This window comes from Astatotilapia calliptera, chromosome 9, assembly GCF_964374335.1.
Source record: "Astatotilapia calliptera chromosome 9, fAstCal68.1, whole genome shotgun sequence".
NCBI lineage: Eukaryota > Metazoa > Chordata > Actinopteri > Cichliformes > Cichlidae > Astatotilapia > Astatotilapia calliptera.
The window spans coordinates 25,510,573-25,536,186 of NC_137430.1; the positions used below are offsets into that span (position 1 = coordinate 25,510,573).

A 25,614-nucleotide genomic window follows, 5' to 3' on the forward strand; every position below is an offset into this window, starting at 1 on the left:
TCTAATCCCATCTTTTATATACAGTCTGTGGTTTATATACTCTATATGTACTGGGCCACACATATTATATGTTTTCAGTCCATTTGGTGCATAAAATGAAAGCAGTCTGCCTTTACAAACCTTTGTGAACCAGTGGGTAATGTTGCATCAAGTATGTTAGTGAGTGTTTTTCCCTCTTAGATATTTCACAATCAGCTGTTAGTGGTATTATTGCAATCTGGAAGTATTAAGAAACCACAGCAACTCAGCTATGAAGTGCCAGGCCAGGTAAAGTTAAAGAGCGAGGTCACCAAGTGCAAAGGCCTAGTGTGTAAAAACTGCCAATGCTCTGCTGACTCAGTAACTCCTCTGACATTACCGGCAGCACAAAACTGAACGCCAGGAGCTTCTTGGCATGGGTGTCCATAGTAGAACAGATCATGGGTAGGTGGTAGAGTGTAGGTGGCTCAGTACCTTTGACATTATAGTGTATATACCTATGCTGGCACCTTACAGGTTGCACATGCTTTCTTTGCCACAGTTTGCTTTAGTCATATGCCTTTTTACTGTGACGTAAAAGGGTGACGCAAGCTGGTTCATAAGTGTTATTTGTGAAAGATTTTCCCGCCAAAAATCACTGTGGTTATTCAGCTGTCCATCTGTGTTTCAGATGAGCTGAAATCATTTTGAGGCGGACTGATGTATTTCATTAATCCACATAATAGTTTCTGCTTTAAGACAGTTGGGAGCATTAAATCTATCCAAAGCTTTCCATATTTAATCCCGTTCATCCAGCTGCAGCGCATGGAAACTTCCACAATCCAATTTCTGCTGCAGAGCTGGAGCCTGCTGAGGTTGGCTAATAGCAGAGGGGGAACCTGCTTAGTACACACACTGAGAGGGGGGAGGGAGGGGAGAGTATTTGTTGACATCTGTAGCTACGGCATGGGTCAGTCACGTCCTTCATGTGCCTGTAACATCACGCCCTAATGCATCAGTGCAGCTTTCATCGCTTGTTTTGGAGTGCTGAAGAGCCACAATGTCAGCATGCAAAGGTTTTGGTAACTGTTTAGTCACCGGGTAATTCAATGACATCATATCAGCATGAAGAGTGAAAAGCTGCTCTTAACAGTTTTACGCTATACCTGGGTGATGAGTCATTTTACAGCCTCTGCTGCCTTCTGCTGGATCAGAAACAACCGTGCAGCTGCTCTCAGTCAAACTCTGAAGTGCATTTAATGTTGACATCAGAGTAATAAACTGACTTTTGTATACCTAAAGCTTGCATATGAAATCTGTGACATTATAGCTTCCTGAACTAACATGGTTGAGATAATGGTATTGTCATTGTGAGGATTAAATAAACCAGAACATACAAGGGACAACATTTATCAGCAGATGCTGTTCCTTTTAGTAAATATTATAAACCTCCAGTATAATGGATGTTAATTTCCTGCAGTAACACATTCAGCCACAGGAGGGAGGCAGTGGTATAAACATTGAACATGCTGGCTTGCAGGGAAAGAGGACGACTAAGGTGACACACTTGCATTACAACGGGCTCTTCTGGAAACATTTCTGTGGTTCCTCCCAGCAGGAATTCGACATTAAATGCATGCAGTCTGGATGTAGTCATGATTTTAGGAAAAAAGGGACACAGTGTTACAAGTTGGATCCCAGACCAACATGTGTAAACTCAGTGAATGTTTCCTCATCTTTGAAGTTTTTCTTTAGCAACATCTGCTCCGGTCCAGCTGTTCAGAGCTCTAAAACACACCGACTGTCAGAGTAACCTCTGGCTAGTAAATGCATGTGTGAACTCAAAGCAGGGCACGGTCGTCAGCGTTCCCTGAGGGAAGAACAGTGGGGATGCTCTGATGTTGCACTTCCGCAAAGCCCGTGGGCTCTCAAAGGCAGCTGATGTTAACTGAGATTGTGGCTTAATGGGCTCAGTTAAAGACAGTTATTATCTTCATTACACACAAGGATAACTGCTGGCTATACCTTTAGATAGATGCTGTCTGAATATGTTTGAAATATGATAGTATTGATCCTTAATCAGCTACGTTTTCTCCACTAGCCTGCCTCACTGTACGTCACATGGCATGCTGTGGTAGCTTTCCCTCTGCCATATGAAAGTGACCTCCTTTGTGGCTTGTTCGCGTGCAGCCATGTCAGCATCCTGTGACCTCCCCTCGCTGTCCTTAGCCAGTGAAAGGATGTGAACTGATGCACAGTGTTTGGATGTTATGATGATGACATTTTGAGATGTGAAATAATATATTTTTCTGTGTAGCTCTGCTAAAGAAGTCGGTGTGTTAAGTTTGAAAATGCAACACTGATCAGAACTGAAAATAAGGCGTCATTCAGTGTTAGCTAATGTAATAAAATTAACCTGTTTGGCTATTTTCTGAGCAGATATCAAACATTTTAGCTATTTAATCCTAGCTTGTAATATGTTTTTCATTGTTTTAATTTAATTCAATGCATTTCCTTTTGTTTTTTGAATTACTGATAAGAAAAACAACAAAAGATCTGACCTTGGACTTTAAGGACAATTGAAACCCTCTGTGACAGTGCATATGACAATGAAAGGTTTTTCTCATTCACCAAACAGCTGACTAACTGTTAGCTGCAGCATGTTTAGTAAGATAGTGAAAAACACCCAAAATACAACATCTGGTGACAGCAGGCAACTTGATTATATATTAACAGCACTTATTTTGTTGCATTTCGACTTTTAAAGTAAAGAAAGAGCAAAATAAATCTCTGCTGCTTTAAACTGACTGAAAACCCAGGTGTTTCCTTTGGACAAGAGGAAAAATGAAAATGGCTGAAAATTTTTCCAAATATTTAGTTCTGATGGAAGTGATTTTTATCACTACTGAACCTTCCAACTTTATTCATTGGATTCTTTTTCTATTTTTGTAAGCTGTTTTTCCTGAGTAAAGTTATCTTTACTAAGTAGGTATTCTCACAAATAACAGGAGAATGCACAGACTATCCTTTGCCCTAACTATACTCAATATGAACATATTGGGGTATACATCTTAAACTTTTGAATTTTCAGTCCCATAGCAGCGAGCACCCAGTCATGTAGTCTGCCTTTACAAACATTCATGAAAGAATGGGTTTCTCCAAAGAGCTCATTGAATTTGAGCGTGGTGCTGTAACAGGATGCCACCATTGCAACAAGTCAGTTCTTGAAATGTATTCTGCGCTAGCTTTTCATTCATCAACTGTAAGTGGTATTATTGCAAAGGGGAAGTGTTTAGGAACCACAGCAACTCAGCCATGAAGTGGCAGACCGCATAAAGTTGCAGAGCGGGAATCGCAGAGTGTTAAAAGTGTGTAAAAGCTGCTAAATAAATTGAACTGTAGCGCTCCAAACCTCCTCTGGCATTGACATCAGCACAAAAACGGTTCGCCAGAACCTTTGTAGTATCAGTTTCCCAAGCTTAGCAGCTCCCAGTACAGGTGGCCCAGTATATTTATCCATAAAGTGTATGTGTAGCAGTCATACTCATGTACACAATCACCTTCAAAAAATAACTCTTTGAGACAGGAAAAAAAACTCTGCAAGTCATCATCTATCAACAGTCTAAAATTTATAGACTCTCCTTTTTCTATACTTTCCTTGGACTTCGTGTTTTTGCTACAAACTGTGTGCATTTACATCATTTCAGGGCTTCAAAGGGGAAATATGCAATAATCAGCATCATCAGCAGAATATTGAAGCTGTTAAATTCTCCCAATGCAATTTGGCCTAGTTATGACTCCACTGCTGCTGCTTTTCCTAACTGTGTGACCAATCGCCATTCTGCATGTGTGCTCACTCTCTCTCTCACTCTCTGGTTGCCAGGGAGACAGAGGAATCGTCTGGAGCCAATGGACACGATTTTCGTCAAGCAAGTGAAGGAGGGAGGTCCCGCCCACGGAGCTGGACTCTGTACAGGTACACACAAAAACACACACACACACACACACAGTCACATTAACACACACACAGTGTAATAACTGGCAGATCTGATTAACTCTGCCTGTCTCATATCTGACCTCAAAGTGCTTTTCTATGCCAAGATTTCTTCACGTCTGTACTGTAGGTAACTCACTTCCTTGTAAACTGCCAGGCAAAACAGATATGAGGTTACAAAATAACAGATGGCTCCTTCGTGGGGGGTTGAGCAAAGTGTAATATGCACGCTGTTATTCTGACCTCTCCTTAAATTTGTCTTTGTACATCTCCCACTTTTTTTCTTGTCTTATCAAAACAGGAATCAGTTCTAATTTTAATCAGCGAACATAAAAATATCCCCTTTTTGGTGAAAGCATGGATCAGCTCCTGCTCTTTACAGTTTCCCTGGAATTTAGGTGATGGCTTACTGCTGCCAGAATTACTGCCAGGTTAGCACGTTGTTTTACAGGAAATGTAAAGCGGTCCAGACAAGCCGTCTAAAGCTGCCTGCCTTTATCTGTTCGCTCTCCTCCTGGGACAAGCAAGTGGTATTTTCCCACAATTATTTAGTTTCACTCCTAAACTCACCTCCCCTCTCTTCCTGTATGATGGCCATCTTCAGAAAACTTGGAGATAGGTCCTAACATGGGGTTTTTACATACATAAACATGCGCTGGTATTACGATTCTCCTTTGATCTGAACACAAATGTGTGTTTGTGCTGGAAGGAGTCACTCCATCGTGGTTTCTTCAGTCAATAATCACGTTGACTGTGATTTCAGATCATTTTTCAGAGCACAAACACGTGCTGCTCTTTCATCTATTCTTTTTCTTTTCTGCCCAGGGGATCGGATAGTGAAGGTGAATGGAGAGAGCATCATTGGGAAGACATACTCTCAAGTCATAGCCTTGATCCAGAACAGGTAAGATTGCACGTTTCAGTTAATGATTCATTTTGAGGGAAAACAAAAAGCCTGAATGACTCACAAGATCTAATCCTTTCATAAATGTTTGTGGCTTATTGATGGGAAAGGAGTTAGAGATGTTGGGAAACATGTTCCTTTTTAGCAGAGAGTTTCCTTCTCAGAGAAAGCCCACATGCTTTCACATCCACGTGTTACATTTAGCTGTGAAAAGATGTACAGAGACGTGACAAAAGAATACTAGCATAAATCAAAGTCTGACTCTTTTATCCTCTTTGGTGCACTTTGATTGGGGCACTGTGTTGTGGACCAAAAAACAGTCTTTTTCATGATCTCCATTTATGATGAAAACGCGATCTGACCCCAGTCTGGCCCACCTAGTCTAAGTGAAATGTTTCCTGTCGTCATGCACCGAGGTGCGTGTGCACAAAAGGATCCAGAAGCAGACTCAAGTGTTAGCAGGAAAGGACACTTTACTGTAAATAACAAAAGGCGGCCCGGGAAAACCAGAGGAGCAAATAAGGAACTAAAAAACCCGGGGAAACAAATGACACGGGGAAGCCGGAATCGGGACCGTGGGAGGCTGCAACAGAAAGGGGAGAAGATTACTAGTGAGCCGGGAAGCTGGGGAGCACAACAAGACAAGGTTAGAGTAGCGGGCTTACACTCGGAGTGGGACCGTGGGGCTCGGGAGGGAAGTGGGAAGGTCCGTGAAAAGGGAATTCGTGGAGTTAGTGACGAGGCCAGATGAAGCACCGGGTGATCCAATCGAGCAGGAGGACAGGCAGGTGGCAGACACTGGACGCCGGATCGAAATCTTAAACACAAGAAGGCAGGTTTAACGCAGTTCCAATAAAACATTAGCGCAACGCTTTCGCGGGAGTCTAGTTACCACAGAGAGGTGATTAACGGACTGGCGTGGAGCATCCGTCAGCGCAGGGTTACGTAGTCCTCCAGGTAATCGCCCCGAGTATGCTGAGTATGATAACCTTGGCAACTGGCCATAAATTTAAAGAGCTCGCTTAGACAAGCAACAAGGTACGCTTCCATATTGATTGATTTTTGTTTCTCCCGTCTCCGACACATGTGGCCAATAAGCGGACTCAACATTCTCACGTAGTTTTTATTGTTAGTGTTATTAAAAGAAACCAAAAAATGGGAAACATCTAGAGTTTTACAAATTTATCAGCTGATTCAGACCAAAGTAAACAAACTACAGTTGGGAAAATGCCAGTTTCTGTTACTCTGTGGCAACACCGTTATGATTTTGGAGAGTGCTGCCTCATGCAGAATATGAGGCCCTGCATTTGTGTTTGCTTGCATGACTTTTTGGTTGCACTTAGAGAGAGAAAGACTGTAATATGCAGATGCTTTGGAGAAACACTTGCATGCAGTCCTCCCAAGAATGGTGAATGTTTGAAATGGAACAGGAAAGAGAATGATAGCAGGCTTCACCAGGGAGAGGAAGAAATGTGGAAAAAACAATCTAAATAGCAGCACATGTTGTTTTTAACATTCGGTTTCACGTCATTCTTAATAGACCAATCCCAGTGCCCAGCTTAACAGCCTCACACACTTTGAGACACTTTCCAGCTAAGCCCATGAGTGCTTCCCGGCAGATGCTTTGACGTTTACGCACACTTTCTGTTAGTCAAAGGGACTTTCAGTGTGGTGCTTTGAAAAAACAAAAAAGGACAATGTTGTACAAACAAGCTCGGGAGGTGAACCAGAAAAAAGAAGAACGGGAATGTGAAACATAAGGCCCGTGGCCCAGAAAAGACTCCAATCCAGACATTTTATTTGAATTAACATAAACTTAAGATCAAAGTGGGGTGTATTTGGCTCATAAAGTGAAATGAGTTTAACATCCCTGCTTCAGAAATAACAACACAAATAAGAGTAGCCCTCATATTTTTGACTCTTCCTTCTGGTGACAGTGCACAGCTACAGCAGACCTGAGTCATCCACGCATCAGCACATGCAGACTAGAGATGGCACGATACCACTTTTTTATGTCCGATACCGATACCGATATCATAAATTTGGATATCTGCCGATACCGATATGAATCCGATATAATGTTTTTTAATCAACAAAACTGTTTTTTTTTAAATATCTTGCTGCATTTTGTATAAGTTCATACTCAAGTTTAAAACAACAACTACACTAAAGCTATTCTGTTATACCTATATGCAAAAAAAAAAATATTTCATAGTTCAGCAATACTGATCAATCTAATAAACTTAAACCTACACCATCCTCCCTATTCTGGTATTTTAAAGAGTACTTAGCGTAAATATTAAGCAACCTAACTAATAGGGTTCCAACTCCCAGCAACAACAAAAATAAATAAATAAAAAATAGGGAACCACCCCTCACGCTCCACCTCATGATGCTTAATCGACGTAATCAACCTTAATTTGATGCAGTGTGAAAAAAAATGCACAGAAATCAATTATTTTTCAAGAAATATTAAATAGATTCAACATCTTTCTTCAACAAAATTGCAGACTGCACAGATGGTACCTTCCCAAAGGAAAAAGTACTATAGCTTACTAGGGTATATATATTAGACTTAATAGTCACTATATACAGTAATGGACTTCTATTCATTTTACATCAAATTAAAACTTTGGGTGTAAGATTCGGATAATTATTTATTAAAAGCTAGACATTTTAAATGAGAATAAGAAAGAAAAGTATGTGTTTGTGCCCCCTTTTCCCTGTTAATGCCCTATCGGCCCCCCTGGCTAAACTTTGCTAGATCCGCCCCTGCACAGTTACTAGCTGTCAGCTACGTAGAAAAAGATCCTCGAGTAGAAAGTAATATTAAATACATTCTAACAACAGCTTATCAAGCTTAAACGTGCTGCTGTTGTTCAGCCGCTGGTTTCCTCTTTCTGGTGCAAAGTGGGCCAAAAACAAACCAGAGAGACGGACTCGCGACAGAAAAGCCGATCAGCTGATCGTTAAGCAGTTTCATGATTGAAGTAGCAGCCAGAAGAAGCAGTCGCTCCATATATCGTTTGGTAAGCTTAACGCAGGAATGCTTTACAAACATTCAGAGATGGACTTACACACTTGCTTTACTTCTCTCGGGGATAACTTTGTCGGAGATGAAATGCCGGGTTGCTAGGGAAGCTCCACATGCTATCCAGACCACCGACAGGTCCCGCATGCCACAGCCGCTCTATCACGTGATGCATACTGCTCCGACGTGCTAACGTTCTGAGGTGAGTTACGGCGTGTTGCAAGTTTTGTGAGGTGCTTTCATGATATTTAATGGATCGGATTAAATTTTTTATTTTTCTCCGATATCCGATCCAGTAATTTAGGTCAGTATCGGACCGATACCGATACGTAATATCGGATCGGTCCATCTCTAATGCAGACATGGCGAGACCTTAATCTGATGAGTCCAACATCTCCCAGAGATGTTCAGTTGGGTTGAGATCTCATTTAACATTTGCTTTGAAACTTTAGTCATTCAGCCCTTTAATGTATGTCCTGCTGGTGTGGCCTGGCCCAGGTTCTCATTCTAGAAGATACCAATCACATTACAATCCAAAGTTTGCCATTGAAATGCCCCCAATGGCATAACAAAGACACCCAACCCTGTCACTGCAGTGGTTAAGAGTCAAGTTTTTTTTTCCTTTAATATGTCACCTGGCCATTTCTTACGAGAAATGTTCACACGTCCTTGAGGTCTATGTTATAACTGTTTCTCTCTCTGTCTTTCTCTCTCTCTTATGTTTATCATCCATCAGTGATGCCTTGCTGGAACTCTGTGTGATGCCAAAGGATGAGGACATTTTGCAGCTGGTAAGCATTTGTTTATCTGTAAATACCACAAGTGCACAAACATCTAAAGAGATAATCCCCAGTTGTAAAACTGGAGAGCAGCTTTTAAGACTCTAGGATTAGGTTATGAATGGCTATAATTAATTTTCACTTATGTTGACATTAAAATGTCTGTCTCTTCATTCCATCCATCGTGCAGTATGTGTGCAGGCATACTAAAACTTAACCTGTTAATCTTTTGAAATTACATTAAATAATCACCTTTGTTCTGCTGAAGAAAAATGCTCTGGATGTGTCAAACAAACCAGACTCAATGAGATACTTTACAGTATTTTACTTTGTTCGCTGTCACTGTTTTGCTTGTGATTGTGTCAAACAGTCGGGTATATACAGTAACGTATAGTCAGCTAACCTGTGTAGCAATATACAAAAGCATTACCTTGGTTGCACCTGGTTTCCCGGCTCAATGAACAAATATGACTCAGTAAGGAATTTTTTTATCCAACAATAGTCACATTCATCATCCCTTTCAAAATGCTGGCTACAGACAAGATCATTCTTGAAGTTTGCTTTTAGATTCATTTTCTGTGGCTCTCCACTGTGCAGCTGGAGCCAGAGAAAACTTTACTTGTCAGATTTTTCTTGCAGCAGCTCCACAGATGCTTGCCATGTAGCCAAACAGTTGCTTTAAATTGTCAGTTTGGTGTCCAGACTCCAAAGCAGACAACTTGTGTTACTGGCTGCAAATTATGCTGTTTTGCCTAACCCTCTGAGGTCTGTGACTCTAAAGTGGGATCTAAGCTTCTGAGTTAAATCTATGCCGGAGGTACGCTGTGACCACAAACCCTTCTGAAACCCGACGCCGTGACTCTTAGAAACTAACTGCGCTGCATCAGTGCAGCCTGTAAAGACTGTGATTGGCCTGTTCAGTACCATCATCGGTTTATCTTCATTTTTCACCTTGACTGGAATACAATGGATCCATTCAAATAGAGAAACTCCAGAACCAACTAGTGTGTTGGTGGCACAATGCTGGCAACAGCACTGGCCACTTGCATAGGTTACTTGGTGGCCTCTACATGGATTCAGCATAGATGCAAATCATGCATAACCCAGGCAAACAGAATACACAAGTTTTGTTTTCATTAAAATATTCTGCTAGTCTTTGCAATCAATAAACAACTAAAATAATCATTCTGACTGGCACACGTCAAAAACTATTCACATTTTTATCTAAAAGAGTCTGTTTTACCTTTCTCCAAATGAAAGGGTTAGGGTTGTGTTAGGGTTTACCAAGTATGATGACCTCAGATGTCATATGGCGCCACAGTACAGTATTAATGACAATTACACCATAATTTATTATTTTATTTACGTTTTTAAATAAAACAAATATTTACATCAATTTGAGCATCAGGAGAAAACATCTTATGATGAGAAAAATGTGTCGTTAACGTCTGATTATGGCTAGCTAGTCAAGACTAGCAGGGATTTACAGGCTGCAGTTTGTAGTCACATGATTAATCCACTGTGGAGGAACTCTAGTAATCATTCCAGTGTTGAGTCAATGTTTAACCACCCACTCTATGCAATGTTTCTTAAGGGTTGTTCTTATACTTAAAGCTTGTATTGATTGTCCCATGTGGGTGGGCTAGTTTTCAAAAAGCCAGGAGTAAAACCAGCAAATAGGAACGCCGCCTAGCCGGGTTTCGTGCCGCAGCTCCGCGAGTTTATACCGATCAGCCTGAGGAGCTCAGTGACGCAAACAACCAGCATACGGCATCAGTCAGGGTCCAGAGCACCTCAGACGATAACATTGCAAAGCCGTGTCAAACCAGTCGCCACACGTTTCTCACCTCTGCTTGGGAAAATCACCGTTGAAGCAGAGAGCTGAGTCAGATCCCACCGTGTTGCTAAATTCCTCACATAGCTTGTTAGTTTGGCCTCAGCTCACCAAAAAGCCACAGAAAGTTGCTTTTGGCCTTTTGGAATGAATCAGAGCTCACAAGGGATTCAAAGGAAGCAATTAGCTGTTTCTCCTCATGGAGGAAAACAACAATCAGAGTTAATTTCACCATTTTAATGTACAGTTCACAACAATCTGACCTATTTAAAATCTAGAATGAGCCCCCACATAAAAGTGAAATGTGAATAAACAAGCTCATAGTTCTCATTCCATATTTAATATTTGATCTTGTGCATTAGATTCTATCCCATAAAACGGAAATATATGAAATTTCTGGTATTCATGTGGAGCTCATATTGACAAGATTGAGAAGACTCGATCTAATATTGTTTCCATAAGATAAAAGGAGCTTGAAGCGGCAACACAAGTACCAGTAAATATGTTTTGGGAGATACTGAGTCCTAACCGGAGGGAGTGCAGCTGCAGTCAGCTGACTCCCCTCAGTGCTCTGTTTACAAGGCGGAAGCTGGTGCAGATCAGGCAAGTAAGGGTGCTCACCCAAAAGAGCAAAAAAAAAAAAAAAAAATCTGACAGTGCAGCATCTGACAGATCAGAGGGAAGACGAGGAAAGAGGCAAGTGTGGAGAGAGTGTAACACACAAGGGCGACGAAATGCTCCAGGAGCCGGCGAGGAAGGGCAAGGGAGGGGCGTTACCACAGTGAGCAGGTGAGAGTGACAGAGCAAAGGGAAGAAATGCAGAGTATGTAGAAGGAGAAAAAGCCAGCAGAATATATTTGCCAGTGTGTTCTGACAGCGACTGTGCTGTGTGGTGGAGGCGGAGGAAGGTGAGGGGACGAAATAATGGGGACAAACAACGAGGCTCAGGAAGGTATTCAGGTCTAAGACGAACACCAAATGGGCAGCTGCGCTCTTTTCAATTCTTATTTTTCCACTTTGACTGACCGTGATGCCTCTGTTCAGCCTTCCTACAGCGAGATGTATTTTTAGCTTTTGCCGAAGTCTATCGTTGGTACCTCTTTATCTCTTTATTCTTACCTGTTTACTCTCTTTATTTCCTTTTTTCTCTCTCTGCTTCCATTTATCTAACCTGTGGACTGCAGTTTTCCAGGGATATCACTGCTCTGGTAAGAAGGGAAATCATACTAATCTTCTCATCTTCCACTTTCCTTCACCTCTTATGAAAGATCTCCCCTTGTCTTGAGATTGTGTTTGCAGTGGTAGGACAGGTAGAGCAGGGTGTTTTTCTCTTACCCTGATAAGTAGGTTAAGGGAAAGACGGGAAAGATGTGTTTAAAGGATAAACAAATGCCCTGAAATCGTCTGTCAACAGACCTTCTAAATTTCCCTCTGTGCTTTCCACGGTGAGGAAATTGACTTCTCTTGGATTGAACGTAGTTTCAGAGGGAGGCACCCGGCAGCTGAGGTAGTGCTGTTACTGTTAATGCAGCTGTAATCTGACACCTCAGGTAGAGTGCAATCGATTAAAGTCCAACGCCACAACTCTCTCCCTTTCATTTTCTCAAGAACGTCTGTGCTGAAAGGATGTGGAAATACAGTCTGTTCAGTATGCAGCCAGGAGTTTTTTCCTGACGCCATCTGTGGCAAAACAAAGTGTTTTTCTTTAACTTTTTATCACGGAAAGTACCTCGGTGGCTTCAGTGACTGTAGAATTGTGAAGCCATGCTGACAGAAGTAACGTTAGCTGCCAACGGCAGACAGAGGAGACCCCCGTTCACCCTCTCCTCATGCCTCAGGGCACACTCTTCGGTACCAAAGGTGGGTAAGCCCCTGCCAGATTAATCCTCACTCAGACTCTGAGGGTTTATTCTGGATTTTCCAGCTTTCTTTCTCTACTTATTGCCCTCTCTGGCAGCCTCCTTTTCCCACTTGTTTCTTTTTTTACAGAGGAGTTTAGGCTGCAACATTTGTTTGCCGTCTCCTAGAAAAAGAATTGAGAAACTTTGAGCAGAGCTGTGTTTGATTTGAAGAAATGGCGTGCTATTCATTTAGTGGTATAGACGGGATCAATCCAGTTGTCCCATCTGTCACGTCCAGTTTGCTGTGGGTATGCAGCAGTGTTTGACTTTCTGATAATCTTGTCAGCTCATACAAAGACTCCTGTCAATAAATGACACTTGTGGATTACGAGCCCTTCTCCAGTTTTGTAACTTGAGCTACAATGTTTTTGTACTGCAGATGTAGTATTTCTATAGGAACATGCTATTGTGGCTGAAATGGCAGTGGAGGTGTAATATGAGATGTGGTTGTAAATGCATCTTTAGCAATACTGCTTGAGAAATGAGATGACAGGGCAAAAATGGATATCCCACTCTTTGTATTCTTGGATATTTTTGGAAATGCGTCTGCACCAGTTATATTTGTGTCAAGTGTTGTTGTGTCAACTCTACAGCACTTCCCACTCCATGCTTGTCCTTTAAGAGAGTTTAAAATATCTGTTCTCTGGTTAGGTTGATCTCTGTGGATGTGATGGGATTGGTTTAGCTCTTAAACCTCTCTGCAACCAAAGTGATATAATTTCTTATAATCTCTTGCAGGCGTATTCCCAGGATGCATACCTCAAAGGAAATGAGGCATACAGCGGAAATGCCCAGAATATCCCTGAGCCCCCTCCCATATGTTACCCACGGATAGAAGTCAAGGCTGCAGGCATGGCTCAGTCATCAGAGCCTGTCACTGTCACTGAGACTCCCAGAGGGCCAGTTCAAGGACCAGGGAGGCGAGGGGGCGCCACAGAGAAGAGCTATCGGGTGGAAATTCCTGTTCCTCCTTCTCCTCCCCAGCAGACGTCAAAGTCTCAGACAGTGGTGTGTGTCTGTAATGACAATGTGAGGACAGTGCCCCCTGATCAGATCGAGAGGGGGTCTCGGGTGGCCCGGGCTGGACCCAGCCACAGGACTGAGGAAAACCGGTATGGTCCTACAACAGATTCTGGCTCGGCCCGACCAAGACCCCTTATTCCCTCAGTCCCTGGGAGCGCTCAGTTACAGTACCCCTCCTCACGCACCACAGAAATGCCAGTCTACCCCCCTTCCTCAACTTCTAGACCTGGAATCTATCCTGACACCTTATCTCCACCTGGACGGGCCTCGCAGGACACGTTCTCCACTGCCATCTCACCCAGCGCCAACCACTACTCACCCTCTCCCACAGCTCCCTCCACCTCCCCTCACCAGAACATTGACTGGAAAAACTACACCACCTATAAGGACTATATTGATGCCAAAAGACTGCACAGTTATGGCTGCCGCACCATCCAGGAACGCTTGGACACCTTGCGTGCAGCTTCCAGTTCTAGTTCTGTCTACACCCAGCAACGAACAACATCTCCTCCCGTTGCCAGTCAGAGAGGGGCACTGGAATCCCAGGTTAGACGCAGGAGTGCATCCAGTGACCGTGGGGTGGATACAGGTAGTCAAGGTGCTGCAGTGACAGCTCCTTTACGCAGCGCCTCCCAGGAGAGGCTAGGAGGCGGGGCAGAGAGGACGATAACAACTAGGAACTGGCCTCGTAGCGCTTCACAGGATGCTCTGCCTTTCTCAACCCCAACAGGAGTCACCAAACCTCGTGCTCGGTCTTGTGATTACCTGGGTCAGCATCCCGGAGAGCTAGGTGGGCGTCTCTCTGGAGACAGGTTGGGAGTGGAGGACAGGCTTCAGCTGGGTCAGGGAGAGGAAGCCAGGGCTAGCAGGCAGGGATCTGAGTTGAGGGCTTTACCTCATCTAAACAGGAGTCTCACTGGACAAGAGGAAGAAGGACAGGGATTTTCCAACTCGCCTCTAGCAGCTCCTGTGTTTACTAAAGGTACAACAGATTCTGCACTACCATCGAGGACAGATGGCATCATAATGAGGCCGTCACGTCTGCCTGTCAAAAATGCCATTTCAGACGCCTCACCTGCTATACCTTCCACTAAACCCATGGACCCTCTAAAAGACCAAAGAGCTAACATCATGGGCAACCATATGGGCTACTCCTCCCCTCTGCACCTGCAGCTCAGGTCCAGGGCTGACAGTCTGAAAATAGAGAGCAGGTCAGAGGCGGGGCTAGCAGCCAGATCCTCCTCTTGCTCTGGTCCTTCGTCTAAACTGCCCACGCAGAGACAACTACAAAGTGCTGGCAGTGCTTCTACCAGTAATGGAGCTGTCACCCAAAAGCCAAAGGTCAAAGAAACCTCTAGTTCCACTAATTCTCTTGTATGGACTAACGGCAGTCTTGCAGAAGGTGTTGAAGGACCTGATGCTACCGTTGTGGTCCTCAGAAGGGACAAAAACTCTGGAACTGCTCATGTTCGCCCTCCGTCCTATGTAATAGCTGTTAACGACAACCAGAGAGGAGTGACTCATAAGTCACCACACTTAGTGAAAGCAGGCTCTGCAGATGCAGCGATGTGCTGGACGTCTAGTGACAGCTACAGGGAGATGCATCTGAGAAGGCTGGGAGACACACGGCAAAAGTCCGGATCCAACAACTTGGATGACTCTCTGGATTCAATCCCCTTCATAGGTAAGACCTCCTTATCTTTATATGTTCTTTCTATAGCAACAAATTTGACACAAGAACAGTCTGTTTTGTTAAAGTACTGCTGGAATTCATTTTAAGCTTCAACTATCAGAAAGCTGCCATCAAATCATCAGGCACAATCTTGCTTTCATGTCTACTTATTAGGTAAAACTGTATTTCCCCATTCAGAACTTGGAAGCAGAAAATTCAGACTGCAGTTCATTTGAGGATGGTTGTTGGCACCTGTTGGCACTACGCATAGAGTTTAGCATAGTATTAGTATAGACAGATCAAATGATCTTAGTGTGAGTTCACATCAGCTAATGATTTGGCTGATTTTACATAGGGTGAGCTATATAAGCTATATAAGCTGCTTTACCGCTGCTGTTCATCTGCAAGCCGCTTTGCTGCCCACCTCTTCAATTTATGCTGTGTCTAACTTAAATAATGTCTGTGGTCATTGATGCCTGCTCCTTTTTATACGAGGACCTTGCTGCTACTCTCCCGTCTTAGGTTTTCAACATATGAATGCATCAAGGAAAGATGGAAAGGTGAAAGACTAGAGCCATGCCACCAAATATAAATAACTGGAGATGTGGAGAACTGTCTTCTTTTGACTTAAGTGACTAAAATTAATTGTCATAAATGATCAAGTTCATTTTTAAATAAAAAGAAGTTTTACATAAAATAAATACTGACATGCTTCAGTGTTGAAATAATATATGTGTAAATACTGAGTCTAGATAAAAGGCTTTGTATCGAAAAGTTGAATGCTACTGTTAGCCATGCATGACAATGGGCATTAATCTTGCAGGACAGGCAGAACTTCACAGTAAAAATACAATCAGTAGTTTAACACACTCTTATAGATCAATAGATGAAGACATATGACATATTTAATTCTCTGTAGGTGAAATGATCATGCAGTAATGGGCTGTTGAGTTCACACTCTGGTTTGCTCATAGCTATATTTCAGGGGTTCCTTGGGTTTTTATAAAATCTTTTTAAAAATCTATAATACCCAGTGATACCTTCTCATGCATGTTTTGGTTATGTTTGTAATTTATTAAATGTTAAAAAAAGAGTAATTAATTCATAATTAATTCACATGTAATTTCCATATTTAGCAGTTAGAAACCCAAGTTTAAAGTGATATCAAATGAAAAGTGAGAAACATATTTTCCTTCCACATGACACTCCCATCTCAAAATCCACAGTTTAAGGTGGTGAGAGTGATATTCTCCACTGTTGGTTGCCTGAGGACAAAAATGCAGACACGCCTTCAGTATCTTCCTGTTTAAAGGAAATAAAAATCACCATAACCAAAAACCATGGAAGCCAAATAATTATAATAAAAAATTAGTCTGAACTTCCTGTTTCTGTAGCATTTCATCAGAAAAATGCATTAAAAATCAACTTTAAGCTTGTCCGTTGTTGCCCCACTTTTGCTGCTACAATGAAATACATTGTGTCTAAATGTCATCATGGCTATACTATTGCATAATCAGGTGGGGGAATTCCCTGCAAGGTTTGCTCAGTGTGAATAAGAATGAATCCAGTTAACCTGTGTTTTGGTGGTAAACTGCCTTTTAAAGGACACTGTTCAGTGTAGAAATTTAAATTTTTAAAAAGTTTTGCTGCTGTTAAGCAATGTTTGTGTTCAGCATTTTGAACTTGGGACAACGTGACACGGTACTGCCAGTAAGCATGACATATTCAGACAATCCTTCGGCATCCGAAAGGGCAGCACAGAAAAAGTACACAGGGTGCACACTATGCACACGTACGCACTCACAGAGCTGCTTTCCAAGTCAATAAACGCACACACACTCCCTGAAACATCTCATATTTCCACCAGTGTTGCACAGAGAAAGAAACCTAAGCGTATCGTCCTAATGGACTATGACATAGCGGAGAAATGAGAGCATTCCTGCAGCAATCTGCTTCAATTACATTTCATTGTAAGCTTCCAAACAATAAGTGGAACAACTGCTGTACATTATCTGCCTGCCAAAAGTTTATTTTATTTCATGTATTTCTTTTGCAGGGAACAGAATGTAACATACACTACTAGAAAAACATGCGATATGTCACGTCTGCTCATGTTTCTGATGATTCTTTTTTTTCTGTTTTTCCTCATGAACTGAAGCTGAGAGCTGCATTTACACGTTGAGGTGTTTATAGAATGACATTATTGAGTAATGTTTGAAGCATCTTCTGTCTTTCCAAATCTCGTACAACTCTAGAGGCTGACAAGCTTGAACTCGACCTTGCATCCTCAGTTGTGTCTTCATTGATGACTCATTACCATCCAATGAGAGCAGCTCTTGTGTCTGTCTGGTGTCCTAGAACCTGCAGGGATTAATCACATCCTCTTCCAGCAGCACTTCACAGAGGCAGCCCTCACATCTCATGGTCTCGTTCACAGCATTTCGATCAAGATTAGATGGAGATCTTGGTGCTATAGCAGTAATGTGCCTTAAATCAGAACAATCTGGGGTTGTTTTTTTTATCATGTTATGAGACGGCAGTGTGATATTGCTTATACTCTCATGGCAGTCTGCTGTATATTAAGCAACAGCATGGAGTTAGTTTAGCTGAGAATAGAGGATGGAAAGAGGTTTAGCGTGGTTTTTACCCAAAGATAACAAAATCAACCAACAAGTAACTTTGAAGCTCATTAATTTACTATTTACGTGTTATTTACTTGATGTGAAGCATCTGGAGCCTGCATGCTGGACTCTTTCTTCTTGCATTGATTTTCCCAGAGTCCCTCATGGATGAGTGCCAAAACATAAAAAATCCACATGTAATAACTTTGGACAAGATCTAGGTTAGTTGGATCCCCTCTGTTTAAATCTACAGAAACTGATGGCAGTGTGTAAATTCATTCTATCTTGCTATGAAAGTTGGAGGGTAGTTTGTTTATTTATCCCATTTCCTCTCACTTTAAATTACTCCAAGCAACAGCAGACTTGTCCCAGACTCCAGTGTATTTACTTGTTAGATCCACTTTGTGTTTGTGAATTCTGTACTTTGAAGTCCAAGCATTTATTTTTGAAAATCAGAACTACAACATATTTCCAAGATTCAGAGGAAGAAATGAGCCTCATTTAAAATACTAGCTTTATTGCTGACAAGTCAAAAAGTTGAGCTCAGTTTGCAGTCCTGTTACTTGATAACAACAGTGCTACCTACCACGGGAAGGTAGGGACCCCCCCAGAAAAGAGCAATACTGCCTAATGTTTGGAGACCACAGCATGTGCAATGAACATGGCATCTTGTTGACTTTGAGCTAGTTGCTTGGAAGTCAGCTGTTGTCTTCCAAGCAACTTTGGTGCATCAACAATGGCAATTAAACGGCAATAAGGTGGAGTCAGTCAGCTGTCAGTCAATTTGGGGTCAAGTTGGCATTAACGTGCAATCTATTTGTGATAATTAGTGATTAGCTGTGAGAAATTGGTGAAAATCCAAAATTGTGTGCATGCAGAGAAATTTACATTAAACAGAAATGTATGTTGCTGTAAATTGATTGCTGTGTTGGCAATCTGTCTGCATCAATAAATTAGCTATTAGTAAGCCTGTGACAGTCTGTCTATGAGTGATTGCAGTCGGTCCAAGCTGTGCTGCAATTATTTGGAGACAGGTTGCCTCCCATCAGGCAACCTGTCCAATTGCTTTGCAGTCATTAGTGGTGACCCAATCGCTTGCCATCGGTGTGTGACAGCAGAAAAATTCGATGCAGTTACCAGGCAACCACCGATTTTTCCTAGTCACAAGGCGGTAGAGGCTTATTTGTACTTCAGTTGTGATTGAAGCATAATATGAATTACTGCAGACTGAAATACAGTAACAGGCTTTTTCACTACAGTGGTTCTGACTGAATTGGAGTCACCATTTGCTTTTATGTAGTGTGCCTATATTCTAACGATTTTGGTAAATATATTGGAACAGATCTGGAAGGTTAATGAGTTTATGCTGTTATTTTCCACACGGAACACAAATAAAACCATATGAAAGTCATATCTGTAGAGATGTTTTATGAGAACTTTATTGTACCCACAGAAACGACGTACACTTGTATTTACTATATTGACCAGAAACAAAAAGACACCAAACATGTTGTCTAGATGTGGATAGGTGCATGTTCTCCTGCTTAAAGCCAAATCAGTCTTGATGTATGAAAGTGAAATAAATAAATTGTAATTGTACGTGTTAAAACTCGCTGGCTGCCACCATCTTCCCAGAAACAGAGTTAGAGGTATATAAACAAGTGATTAAAGCAAATGGGCATCTGGCTTGCTTGCAGAAATGAGGTTTGCAGTGTCATGGGAGATGTCTTTGCGGTTTGAGGAAAGAGAGGTTTCACAGCAGGAATCTGTACCCTACAATGAGCACATGTTTCACGTTAAATGGCACCACTGAAAGTAAACAGTTTGCAAGGAAATTGTGTCTTTTAGATCTTTTCGCTGTTGTTCTTTTTAGCTATTTGTCTTTTGTAGTCAGGGCACTTTTCAAGTTAAATAACAGCGACAGTTACGTTTCTGGAGATGAATTTGTAAGAATTTGAAAAAGGTATTCTTTCCTTCAGGTGTGCCACAATGACCTGACAAGTTTGAAGTCTCTGGTTGAACCATTTACTTGTGCTCTGCACTATTATAAAGAGAGCTTTCAGTAACAATATCAGCGGTGTGGTCTCGCCCTACTTTCTTCATCACCATATTCGCTGATAAGATTCATTTCTGCAACTACTTGTTCGCTGTACCGGTCTCCTAATTTGTTTTTAGGGTTTGCCGCTTTGCAGATATTGCATATCACTCATTATGACACAGTCTCGCCTGTGATGATATAATGCAAGCTGACTGTACTGCATCTGTGTATTTAAAGGAAAGGGGTTGTAGCAGCTTATCTGGACTGAAGTGCTTATCAGCTGACTGACTGACTGAGTCTCTGTCTGCATCATGTAGTCTTCTCTCCGTACGTCTTATCGCTGCTTTTTATTGCGGTTTGCTGCAATGTTTATTCAAGTTGAGACAGCAGACATGACGTAGACCTTGGTTAATGTTGCTCTAATTTGCAGTATTATGGCTCCTATTGAGTTAAGTTGAATACATTTCAAAGATGTGGTATGATTAGCATCTCCAGCAGATTAACTGTGTTAGGAAAATACATATTTGGATCATGATTATGCCATGGTTGGAATTGTTGGTTTGTCACAGCTCTCTTCCCTTTAAGTGACAGCGTCAGCTTATCTGTACACTTTATGGCCGTGTACCATTAATGGTATTCACTTTCCTGTGGTTGTGCAACCTCTGTCATACACTGGAAGAGCCTCATGTTTTTGACTTGAACAGTTTGAAACTGAATTGTGAACTTTTGAGGACTTAATGTAATCATTGATTTGTTGTCAGGTCTTCCTGAATCATCACCATGTCTGTCTTCTCTGAGCCTCGGGCTCAGGCTGCTTCATAACAATAAGTGGCCTGTGTCTGTACTCATAGATGTGCCTGCCATTTGTGACAAGCCTGATTGAGTCACAGTAGTTTATTAACTTCATGATGATTTTTGTCTTTGATGTTTTTTCTTATGCTGTATAAATTATTGACTTTTATTCATATTAGTTTCACAAATGTTCTTCTTTACTTCTTACCCTAATATAATAGTGATTTTAAAAAATCTTTTAAAATCTTATTATAAACTTAGTGAAAATCTATGATGAAGTTCCTAATTTAAATACAACTTTCACTGAATCTTTGCATAATTTATAAGAGATGGACTTCAGTGAAAAACTAGAATTACTAATGACTTCTTTGCAAGTTTGACTCTATGCAAAACTGGCCAGTGACCGTTTTGCATGCAGGTTCTGACCATCTGCTCTACCAGGTGAGCTACCAGGCTGCCTACAATACAAGCCCCATGCACAGGGCGCTAGTAGGAATCTGGTTACGACTGCTACGATACGTTTGCACATTTACTTTGGTTACATGCACACAGTTTTTCACGTTGTTTAAAGCCAATCCTAATTACAGTTCTGGATCAGGTGTTGTGCTACCTGTATAAAAGCCTCCTGTCAGCGGCACTCTTTGAGCTTACATTTTAAGAATTAAATGTGTAAAACTACAGAAATCTGTAACTTAATTATTTTGGTGTAGCATGAATTTAAATGGGGGAGATCTTTATTAGTAGAAAAAGCTGTGAAACTTAGAAATGCAATTAAAAGTCCAACATTTATGCTCGCATTTTACGTTTTCCAAAGCCAGCCTGGTCCTTATGTTAGACACTCTGTAGCCAAGCAACCAACCCGAGGGATCCACCCAGTGAAATAGTCAAATATATGAAAAGTTGAATATTTGGGTAAAAACCTAGTTAACATGTTGTAATTTTACTACAGTTTGTTTAAGAAATGTTTTAAAACCAGCCTGAGTGTTCATGTGATCCTTTTTTAAGTATGTTTAAGCTTTTAGCGGATATATTCTGACTATTATACTTCATGTTCAGGGGAGTGTTTTATGATTTTCTTGCCTTGCTGAACTCAGTTTCCTCTTTTCTGTCCTCAGATGAACCGTCCAGTCCGAGCATCGACCTGGAGAGTGCGCACATCCCCGCCTCAGCCGTGATATCTGGAAATCCCATCATCACCACCATCCCAGCCAGCCCCCCTTCTCCGTCCCCTCTCATTCGCCGCCAGCTGTCACATGACCAAGGTGTGTTTTCCATATCAAAGGGTTAGTCAGCTGCTGAATTTGGCGCAGAAAGGGACAGTTTCAAATAATTATGTGACCCTCTTTTAATAGATTCTCTCCGTCTCACAATTATTGAGTCAGATTCTGGTTCTAAAACTGAGCGCTCCAAGTCGTACGATGAAGGCCTCGATAACTACCGGGAAGAAGGCAAAGGGTAAGATGCTCTCACAACAGTGCATGTAAAAACTTGTGAAAACAGCCACTATCAGTCTTGTATTTAAAAAAAAAAACAGGACAAACAAAGGCAGGTTTTAGTAGATTATTTACAGTTTAGTAGTAAAAACATGGCGCTGCACAAAAAGCGAAACATACCTCTGGGTTTAACTCCGATGCGGGTCCATCAGCTGTGTGCAGAGTTTTAACAATTTACTGATCACTTGTTAGGTCACATTTCTGGAAAGCTTATTGGCAGTGGATGGATTTATGGGTACCTTACTCCTGTGACTGATCAATTTTGCTTTTACACTCTCAAGAAAGAGAGGGTGTTGTCTTTCCTAAGCAGTAAAGTCAGAGGTTGTTTTGGTTCTGTTTTACTCCAAAACCAAAGAGAACGAGCACATTTTGTTTGAACCAATCCCACTGAAGCAGGTTTTATTATTTGATGTAGTTTTAAACGCTTATTCTCACACACATCTCATACTTTCTGCTGCCCTCACATTTTTTTCCATTTCTGTCTAGGCGGTCCTTGATACCTGGTCTGAAAAGTCTTATGAAGGTAAGTTTTTTTTTTTATGAGCTCACTGTCGGCTCTTTGTTTTATCAGCGTTTCCTGCTCAGATATTTATGCAACCTTTGTTTCACACCCACATTATAAACGTCTCTCACCGTAATGTGAATATATTGTGGAAACTGGGAGAGCCGTGGGAGTTGCGTCATGCTGCTTTTGTAAATGATTCATTTAAAAGGAGTTTTTAATTTACTGTATATCACTGGTGCACTTTCGCCTCGTCTTGCACTTGAAAACCTTTCGGGCTTTCATGCGTTTGCATTGGTTTCGTCTCCGTTTCAGGCTGTGGACAGGTCATCGGATGATTCAGGGTCAAGGAGAGATTCCTCATCAGACGTCTTCTGTGACGCCACCAAGGAGGGATTGCTGCATTTTAAGCAGCTTCATACAGAAAAGGCCAAGGTGTGCACCGTCTCTGTTTAAAACCCACACAGTGCCACAGAAATCATGCCTCACACACTTTTATATCCATTGACCTGCTCGAAATTTGGGTTATTAACCATAACAGCTCCTTCTTGATGATATCTTATCTATATTTCCTCTGCTGTTTGTTTTACTTGCTTGAGCAGTTTAGATTTTCTTGTCTCATATTGTCCACAACACCGTGATTATAAAGCAATAGTAGTGCTTTTAAGATTGGTTGAATTCCTGCTGTTTTGCTTTGTAAACTATTCTCTTCTTCATGACGTGTTTTATGTAGCGTGTCGGAGGCGGCATGCGGCCGTGGAAACAGATGTACGCCGTGTTGAGAGGAAACTACCTCTGCCTATACAAAGACAAAAAGGAGGGCCAAGCACACGCCAACTGCCAAGCAGTGGATGAGCCGCTGCCGATCAGCATCAAGTCCTGCCTGATTGACATCTCCTACAGCGACACGAAGCGGAAGAACGTCCTGAGGCTGACCACGTCGGACTGCGAGTACCTGTTCCAGGCTGAGGACCGGGAAGACATGCTGGCCTGGATCAGAGTCATACAGGAGAACAGCAACCTGGATGACGAGGTGCGAGTCTTGGGTTCAAACTGTTGGGACAGTCATTATACAAAAAGCAGTCACAAGACCCAAACTTTCATAAGCAGGCAAATTAAGTTAAAGTTAAGTTGTTTGAGTCCAAGTGCTGTGACTCTGCTCGTCTCCTCGGGAGAAAAAAAAAACACTGAAAGAATTTGAAAAATTGTGTTTTCAGATGTGATAAAGTCATAAAAACAGATACCAATATTATCATGTTCATCACGGGTTGAATAAGCGGTTTGGCATTTTTAATTTTACGATTTTTACTGATATATTTGGCAGCTTGCAGCTCAGTAGTTCTCACTAAGAGTGTCCTCGGGGGCTTTCATGCGCATTAGCTTTCATCTCCTTTGATTGAGCAAAGCTTTTAAAGCATGTAACCTTCTTGCAAGGCAAGTTTAGACATTTTCCTCAACCCATAGCTGTGTGATTAGCATCTGTTTATTTGTTGAAACTTTATGAAGTACAGTGCATGGGTTACAGGCTGACATATGCGAGTACACTGGGGTTTAAAAAGCAGATAAACGGGAATTTGATTCCTGTAAAAGACGGACAAAATTCATAATGTTTAGCACAGAAAACAGCTTCCAGATTCAGCGAGAACATGTGTTGTACAGCTCTAATCTAAACAAAGATTTACAACTTTCTTCTTAAACAGATGAGCTGTTGGAATATTTTTACTCAAGTTATCGAATTAAAATATTAATGGAAAATATCAAATTAGCGATCCATAAGCCACCCTCTTCTCTCACATACAGTGCTGCTCTAATTTTCCGCTCAGTTATTGATATTTTCTAATAATTAGGGGCTTTCTAAAAGCCACTGAGGCAGCGACGATCTTTGCTACATAAATGCAGAATTTCTGCATGGCGTTTCATCAAAACTCCCCACACCAGTTAGTTTTTCTTCAAATTTGTATTTACTTGTTTCCTCAATTGTGCTCTTTCCGCGTTCTTTCGATTGTAAACATTCATGTGATTCTTGGTACTGTCGGCTGCTCCCTTATTTCCCAGGGGGTCGCCTCAGTGGATAGAGCCGCATATTTGATTTGGCACAGATTTTATTCTGGTTGCTCTTCGTGACGCAATCCTCCCATTTATCCGAGCTTGGGATCAGGACTAGGAGTACGCTAGCTTGTGACTCCATGGTGTTTATTATGGTGCTTATTCTAGTTCTAATTATTTGTTTTAAATATGAGGGATTTCAAAATAAATGCGCCAGTTAAGGATGACACAGTTACATTTCAGTTGCACAGGGACAATAAAGTAGCTGAATTTGTGTGTTCATCTGCAGAGTTCTGTCAGCAGGACTCGTTGTGTTCATTTCTTTTTCTGGACTTCTGGGTAACATTTATGTGACTAAAACTGAATAAACTGAATCTCTTTGAGTTTTGGTTGGATGAAACTTTTTGGAATGTTTTGTGACATTTTGGAGATGAAATGAAGAACAAAGTAGGTGCATCTTCCCGTATTTGAAATATAAACTCTTTTGAGGACCTAACCAGCCAAATGTTTTGTTCTAACAGTCCTCCCTGTGACACCTGAGAGCTGCAGGTTATATAACGATCTGTCATAGTCTGTAAGGCCGGGCTGAAGGGCACAATTGCACCAGATTCCCATAAACATTTGTTATCACGTCTCATATCACGCCCTGTCGTTTTTTCCGTCTTCCCTTTTTTTAGAATGCCGACTTTACTAGCCACGACCTCATCAGCAGGAAGATCAAAGAGTACAACACCTTGATGAGGTAAGGGTGACATGAAAGCAGGTGAGCGGGGAAGGGAGGTGTCTCATAGCTCATGGGAAAGCTCTGAAAGTTTCGTGTCCATGTCTCATGCAGCCCGACTGGCAGCAAGACGGAGCCGTCTCCCAGAACTTCACGCCAGTCGCTAAGGCAGACGCTGCTGGGAGGGAAAGGAGAGACCAAAGCAACAAGCCCACACTCACCCAAAGCTGAGCAGGAGAGGAAGAACATGCACAAAGGTATGAAAAGGAAGAACATTTTATATCTGATAAATAATAAAATTAATT

At 41.7% G+C, this 25,614-nt stretch overlaps 1 protein-coding gene across 7 annotated transcripts in view; it reads left to right on the forward strand.

Annotated features, from left to right (window-relative positions):
• The window catches only part of arhgap21a (Rho GTPase activating protein 21a), a 101,671-nt gene that overhangs the window by 64,976 nt on the left and 11,081 nt on the right, over positions 1-25,614 (forward strand). For 2 of the 7 annotated variants that reach the window (XM_026180094.2, XM_026180090.2), the window contains 12 exons: positions 3,842-3,934; positions 4,778-4,856; positions 8,624-8,678; positions 11,685-11,708; positions 13,140-15,108; positions 21,663-21,809; positions 21,900-22,002; positions 22,527-22,563; positions 22,858-22,977; positions 23,276-23,575; positions 25,266-25,330; positions 25,424-25,566. In XM_026180094.2, the coding sequence (XP_026035879.2) occupies positions 3,842-3,934; positions 4,778-4,856; positions 8,624-8,678; positions 11,685-11,708; positions 13,140-15,108; positions 21,663-21,809; positions 21,900-22,002; positions 22,527-22,563; positions 22,858-22,977; positions 23,276-23,575; positions 25,266-25,330; positions 25,424-25,566 (3,135 nt within the window). Of the gene's footprint in view, positions 1-3,841; positions 3,935-4,777; positions 4,857-8,623; positions 8,679-11,148; positions 11,290-11,684; positions 11,709-12,143; positions 12,361-13,139; positions 15,109-21,662; positions 21,810-21,899; positions 22,003-22,526; positions 22,564-22,857; positions 22,978-23,275; positions 23,576-25,265; positions 25,331-25,423; positions 25,567-25,614 lie in introns of those variants that run through there. The other 5 variants (XM_080306111.1, XM_026180091.2, XM_026180092.2 and 2 more) reach the window with 4 other exon arrangements.